The sequence below is a fragment of the Porites lutea genome, chromosome 4 (assembly GCF_958299795.1).
Source record: "Porites lutea chromosome 4, jaPorLute2.1, whole genome shotgun sequence".
In the NCBI taxonomy this organism is placed as follows: domain Eukaryota; kingdom Metazoa; phylum Cnidaria; class Anthozoa; order Scleractinia; family Poritidae; genus Porites; species Porites lutea.
This window is the reverse complement of record NC_133204.1, coordinates 30,529,709-30,536,507: the sequence shown is the minus strand read 5'-3', so window position 1 is coordinate 30,536,507 and position 6,799 is coordinate 30,529,709. Positions and strand designations below refer to the sequence as shown.

The following is a 6,799-nucleotide window of genomic DNA, read 5'->3' as shown; positions in this document are numbered from 1 at the left end:
ACGTCCTCTGGCTGCCATAAACTACAGCCTAAATATCAATTAATTTATGCCAAAGTAACTCGATTCTGCTTCTGTTATTTTACCTTGCTTCTTTTAATTAGGTAGGGTACATTGGTCTTTCTCAACCTCCCCCCGCCTACTTTACTTAGATTTGCTGGCTTGGGTTTGGTTCCCGTTAGTGGTGGTTTGAGTGGGGCTGGCTGTGGCCAAGCTGCTGTTGGTAATAATGATGGCAATTATGGTGATGATGATGATGATGATGATGATGATGATGATGATGATGCTGCTGTTGTTGTTGTTGTTGTTTTGTTTGTTCACTTTTTTGATACTGCAATACGCCCAGGAAAACAAACTAATGTAAATCTGCTGTGAAGCTTGGTTAATCAGGTGTACTTTTTGGCTATGGTGTAAATGGTGGCTTTCACTTCTTAGTCTAACGATGAGATTTGGCTCTAGAGTTTGCAGTATTTTGTGCCTATTAGTAAAATCCAAAAGTATGGCGCGTTATTCTGAGCAGCACGTTTATTATAAGGTGGTTCCACCTCTTATCCTCTAGGTCTATCGATGATATTCTCCGCTCAATGATTTTTCACTGTAAAGCTCTTGTGGAAAAGAATATCCCCCAAAACTGCTTTCGTTTTCATTGTTTTACATTGGGGAATTCAAGAATTGTTTATTTTACTGACTTTTTATGAAGGTGCGATTGACAGATCTCTATCGCATGGAGCCTAATGTCTATTGCAAACAGACAAGTGTTCGAAAGTGTATTGATATTTTCCTGTCGTTACACTCTGCTCTCTTTTAAGCTCTCAATTTGTCCGCTTGTGAGCTTCTCTATTGCCTCCTCCAAACGAACATGGTAGTTAAGTGCATTAGATTTTCTTTGAGAGCGAGAAGTTTCTCGTGAAGTCCTTAAATATTTGTTCGAAAAAGAGCTGGAGGCATCTGAACGGCTTCTCGACAGCATCCTCTTCAAATCCATTCTAAAACTGCAGCTCAGAGCTGTATATAGAATAGGATTGAGGCAACTATTAGCGGTTGTTAATAGCCTAGTAAATTCGTACAATTCCCTGGTAAGTGACGACGACAATACTTTTCGGTTAATCAGGATGTTCAGAAGTATCAACTTGTTGGGCAATATGCAAAATGCATACAACAACACTAAGCCAGTTAATAACTTGGTTGTTTTACGGTTTTGTTGCTCACGTTTTTCCGCGACATTCACGCTGGTGTAAATGCCTTGCTTCGTGTTCAACTTGTGCGCTTTCCTCAAGTGAAAGACAATTCCCACGTAGAAGACAATGAGACACAATGCTGGGATCACAAACTGGGGCGCGATGAGCGCCATAATGTAAGTGAGGTTGAACGTAAGTTCGCTAGGCCACCAGTCCACGTCGATCTTGCAGCTTCCGTTGGCCTCTATAGTCAAAGCGTACACGAACGGCACTTGCAACAGGCAGGAGTAAATCCAACTGAACGCGACCATGGCAAGGGCTTTTTTCTTGCTTAAACGCCTCCCCAGGGTCTTACCAAGCACGATTGACTTGTATCGCTCATAGCCGATGCAAATTAACATGGACCCTGATACTGTAACTGAAAGTGAACTCGTGACGCTGATGAGCTTGCAAAGTACCAAGCCAAACGGCCAGACAAAGTAGTTCTCTAAATACGCCAGGTCAAAAGGAAGATACATAAAAAGTACCAATAAATCCGACAAAGCAAGGTTCAGGATGAAGTAGCCCTTGGACGATCGAAACTTTTTGGTTTTAGCGCAAAGGATCAATCCACACACTGATATGTTCCCGATCACGCCGATAATAAAAACTGAAGGATATAAAACAAGTCGCACAACTCTCACTGCTATGTGTTCGTTCCATAAAAGTTCGTCGCCAGTTGTCGTATTGTTCATGGTGCTTTGGGTTAAACTCTCTTGTACTCTTTTTGTTTTCGGCTCTGAAACAAAAACAGATGGAAACGTCTTTTATTAGTGTTGGTTTTGTATTGCGCTTATTGACTGAGAGTCTGATTAGAGTTTCGGCCAATAGAAAAATTTACCTTACTAATACACACGCCAGTTTCGCTCACCCTCTGATCTCCAATTCGCAGTTAATTGTTTTAGCCTTTAAACATGTTGAAAGTGGAGTGGAGATAATTAGTTTATTTCTCACCCTCGACGCAAAGCAGTTTTGCATTGTACATTGTACTTGTCAAAATGTTATTATATCTTTTGCAAATGTGATTTTAAAATTTTTGGGGGCTGATCTATTTTTGTCGTGGAGTAAGCCTAAAACATACTGTTTCGTTTCGTTTTTTTTCCCTTTAATTTCAAAATCCTTTGTAAAAAAATGGAAAATAAATTATTCATTGTCCACCGAAGGCTGTTGCTAAAAATAAAGACTATACGAATCTTAAGAGCTGTAAAACATTTCCATTTCCTTTATTTGTCCAAGATCAATAGTGCTAATCACTAATTTTGTATAGTGCTAAAATCTGAAGAAAACGTTGAGTGTTTAACAGTTGATCTTAACTAATAGTAAGCAATATATACGGAATTAATTAAAGACATTTCCGCGAACAATATGAACCTTCGATCTAGAAATAATTTACTAGAGTGGATAAAGATAGTGCACAGTAACTTATTCTTTTTCTTTATTATTGTGTCATCAATGACAAATTCATTAAAAGATGAATATAATGAAAGGAAATTAAAAAAAGAAATTGCCCATACTAGGGAAAGTTTCCTTGGTTTAATGGTCCGCTCGTTATTGAGTTCGCGAATTGATCAAAACGCAACAAAGACCCATTTTATCTTACTCTATTAAGTTGTCATAGCAACTAGTGTGCAAAACTGATGGATTTACTCTTATAGATATTCGTTATTGACCAACCGTGAGGTCGATATGGCTGGACATGCTTTAGACAGAGAAGGAGTTGAGGTCAATAAAGACACAATGAAATTAGAAAGAGACCATTATCCAGACATCTTGACCCAAAGAATTTGATCAATAAAGGATTTGTTTATGGCCAAGACAACAATTCTATCGCAGGAAATAATATAATAATAGGAAGAAACACAGCCAAAATGTGAAGCAACATGTTTTCTTGTTTGTTTGTTTATTTTGCACCACTTTTTTTTCTCTCTTTAGTCTATTCGTTTCTCACACGTCATTTTCCATTTATTTACACTTGGGTAACGTGCGTCTTATCTTATTGTATGTTACTTTTTTGTTCGGAAATTTTTACAATAAAAGAAGGAAGGTAGTAAATGTGAGTAAAAAAAGTAATAATTATGGTAATATTTTTTAAATTAATAATAACAATAATAATGACTCTACTAATATTTAATTTTTGCTGTAACTGCCAGGAACATTATAGTTAAAATAAATGAAAATAAAAATTGCAAGGCTGACACTTTGCAGAGGCGCTCTTTTTATCAGTCAGTATTTTCGACTAGCACAACTGATCTACAGAGCTAGTCGGCTTGCTGGTTATTCTGCATAAATAATAATACCTTGCTAAAGTAATGCTGATAGGGTTTATCATAAAATCGTCGAAACACAGGATTTTACCTTGTCAAAGTATGTTAGACTTCCGGTCAATTTTAGACAGATACAATTTTGAAGTAATAATTTATCAAGCATGAGACGTAGTGTTTCATCACCAGATGCAACACAGAGAAGTAGAGTTGAAAATACGACGCTCAGCCGCGTATTTCCGACGAACGCCGAGGTGTTCCATCTAATGATGAATAACTGTGTCGAATGCTTGATATAACTTCTCAAACAAAATGATTTTAGGAGGAGAAATTAAGGATTCAAAAATTAGCATTTTTTCATCCGATTCCCAAACAGTCATTAAACATTAATTTCCTTCCTTTATGAAATATTCATAGGTTTGAGAAATGTACGTAAGGTCAGTCTTCAGATATGAACGAGTTCATAGTTTGCTTGACACTTGGCTGATCCCATCCGCTACTGAGGCACTGCCCCGTTAGTAGTTCAGTTAGGGATAAGGGATAACTGGACAAATGAATTAGTTCCACTGGAAACCCCCGGGGGGGGGGGGGGGTACTCCCTTATATAGGCCATATAGGTATGTGCCAGCCCAAAGGGTAGGTTTTTTCAGCCGTTTTGGTCTGATAACGGGTATAGACTTTGCCCATTTTAGTCTGGAAACGGGTATGGTTTTCGAGGGAACTACGGGAGTGAGATATAGTTTCTGATCACAAATATTAAGCAACTATCTGTTAACGAACTTATCATGAGATTTATGAAATCTACTTCGTATCTTATGAACAAAGAATTGGTTAAATTTAGATCATCTTTTTTTAATTTTCGGGATAAATTGTTATCAATGAATATAGTTTTTATTCCTTTCTCAGTTTGTATACCCTTTTGCAATACTGTAAAGTATACGGTCATGCAAATAAATCTTATTGTTGTTGTGCGGCACGCTCCCTGTGATGAAAATTTCGTGAATTTCGAATTCCTCGAAGGACAATTTTGTAAAGAAAATCCTTCCTTTGTCCACTAAAAGAAAACTATGCATTTTTTTTAACTTTCCCTTCCCATCTGTGTGTTTTAGCGGTGTATTTTTAACCTTACAATACAAAATACTGTACACCACCGCATGACCTGTCTCACTTTTGAGGATTTTTGTCTAGGCCTCACATTTCCGCTTGAACCACGTGACCCGGAACGCTTTGGCCGCGCCGAATAATGAGGCCTTGGGACTAGGCAAGTAAAGCATACGTTTATGTCAAACGGCAAACGCGAATTTGTACCGCGTGACCAAGTTTCCCCTTCCCTTATCTTTTACTGTTCGTTATTTCAACACATATATTAGTAGTTTCACGCATTTTTTTATCCATAAAAATTGTTTTTAGCTGTTATTATCTGCTCATTTTCTATTTTGAGAAATTCTCAACTTGAATCTGACGTTTGCTGGTTACTGCTTGCCGTATGAATGATGCTCAAACTCTGTAACATAATATGAAAAAGTCCCCCAATTCAAGGCCCTTAGACATTCAAAGCCCCTGACCAGTACTCCTCCGGCTATATGAGCCGGAGGGGCTGACGAAAATGACATGTTTCTGGCAAACAAAGATGAGAGGGACAAAGGCCAAAGGGAAAAGGGGATTTTATTACTGTAGCCCTTTCTTCTCTCCCCCAATTACAGTAATGTTGCGCCCTCCCCACCCTTAAGTTTGACTGATCAAATTGTAGCCACGGATAGGTTTTGTTCGGTGATATTGTTCCTTATGCTGTAACAGAAGCTCTGAAAATTTAAATCTTTGTATGATCCGATTGAAAAAAACGTTATTTATAAGACCTCTTTTCATGAAAGAGTTTTCCAGTTGAATAAAAAGTATCTTATCCGGCTTAGTTATTTCTTTCTGCAATGGTGCTCATGTTTTCCGAAGACTGAGAGCTATCAGTTGAGAAAAGCTGAACTTGAATCGCAAAATAAACGGTTCTATAAAGTTATTACTCGTTTTGGGCTCGAGTTTAAAAGTTCTGGTGGAGATCTCCACGTGTAAACATCTACATAGCTATTCAAATGAATTCAAAGCGATAAACAGATTTTTCCTGTAAAAATTGCTTCCAGAATGTCCAATTATCCTCTAGTATTATCAATATTTATGAAGAGGCTTTTACAATTTATAGTCTTATACAGCACAGTATTTAAAAAATGTTAGAATCTGATAAGAAGTTGTTACAATACCCACCAGTGTCAAGGGACGTGCATTCATTTAGTCAGGTCGGTTCTTAACTTTAACCTTCAGTTGACACGAACTCGACTCAGAGGAAACGCATTGTGTTGTGTTTTTAGTGGCCAGTATCGAAAGGATTGCGGTGTAGTCAGACGTATAATCTTTGAAATTTCATTGGTCGGAAGCCATTTTGTGAGGGCGTGTTTCCCATGAAATAACCGGCTTAATGGCATTTTCCACGGAAGCCATTACGAAATATCAACTATTCTGTTTTGCTGTGTCTTTTGTCGCCTGCTAATGCTTCAAAATAAAAAATCATCAACTAAATTTAGTATGTATTAATTGTAAGATGTTTAGATGAGAATCTAAAGAAGCTACTTCAAATTGTCAGCTTAAGATCAAAACACCTTAAGTGCAATGCCTTTATTAGGAAGTTTTGAAAATTAATTTGCAGCCCTATAGTTTCTCCAATACTTGCAATTAGCAACTTTCTAAGAAAATTCGAGATGTGAATAGGAAAGTGACAAGAGGCAGAGGGCGATAAAATAGGAGAGTGAAAATCTACATTTCCTTGACAGATCATTCTCAGACTAAAATTTTTAAGACTGAATTGTTTTCAGTTAAAACGAAAAGCGCTTCCTTGACTGATTAGCTATTAAGAGCCTTGCATTAGCTGAAAAATAATAAAAACAAAATGAAGCGGATATCAAACAGCCAAACAAAAACCTTAAGTATACTTTCTTCGCACCAAAACGTGTAAACAAACTAGGATGTCAGTTTGTTACTGGGATTTCTATAGTATAAAAACTCGGATTCCTTACGCTGCCAACGAAAAAAAAAGTTGCCCGCTGTATACTGATCACAATATTGTGATGATCATTTTAATCCCCTATAATTTTATTCTTCGACAGACGTTGAGTTTTTGTTGCACTTGATGTGTTTTTAAAAGTTTGAATCTAGATGCATGTGTTTGCTGTGTTTTAAAAAGGGTAAGAGAAAGAAATAGGTCAAAACAGCAAAGAAGATCGTATTTTACCACAAGGCAAGAGCGAGTACCTTTTCGTAATGTTTTTGCGGACGTGACCT

General features: G+C 37.3%; 1 protein-coding gene across 1 annotated transcript; it reads right to left on the bottom strand.

Annotated features, from left to right (window-relative positions):
• Positions 1-732: 732 nt before the first annotated feature.
• LOC140935364 (neuropeptide Y receptor type 6-like) lies at positions 733-5,812 on the bottom strand. Its single transcript, XM_073384913.1, has 2 exons — positions 5,729-5,812; positions 733-1,953 (listed from the first exon to the last, which is right to left on the bottom strand). The coding sequence occupies exon 2, from the start codon at positions 1,907-1,909 to the stop codon at positions 785-787; it is 1,125 nt and encodes a 374-aa protein (XP_073241014.1). The 5' UTR covers positions 1,910-1,953; positions 5,729-5,812; the 3' UTR covers positions 733-784.
• Between the last annotated feature and the right edge of the window lie 987 nt (positions 5,813-6,799).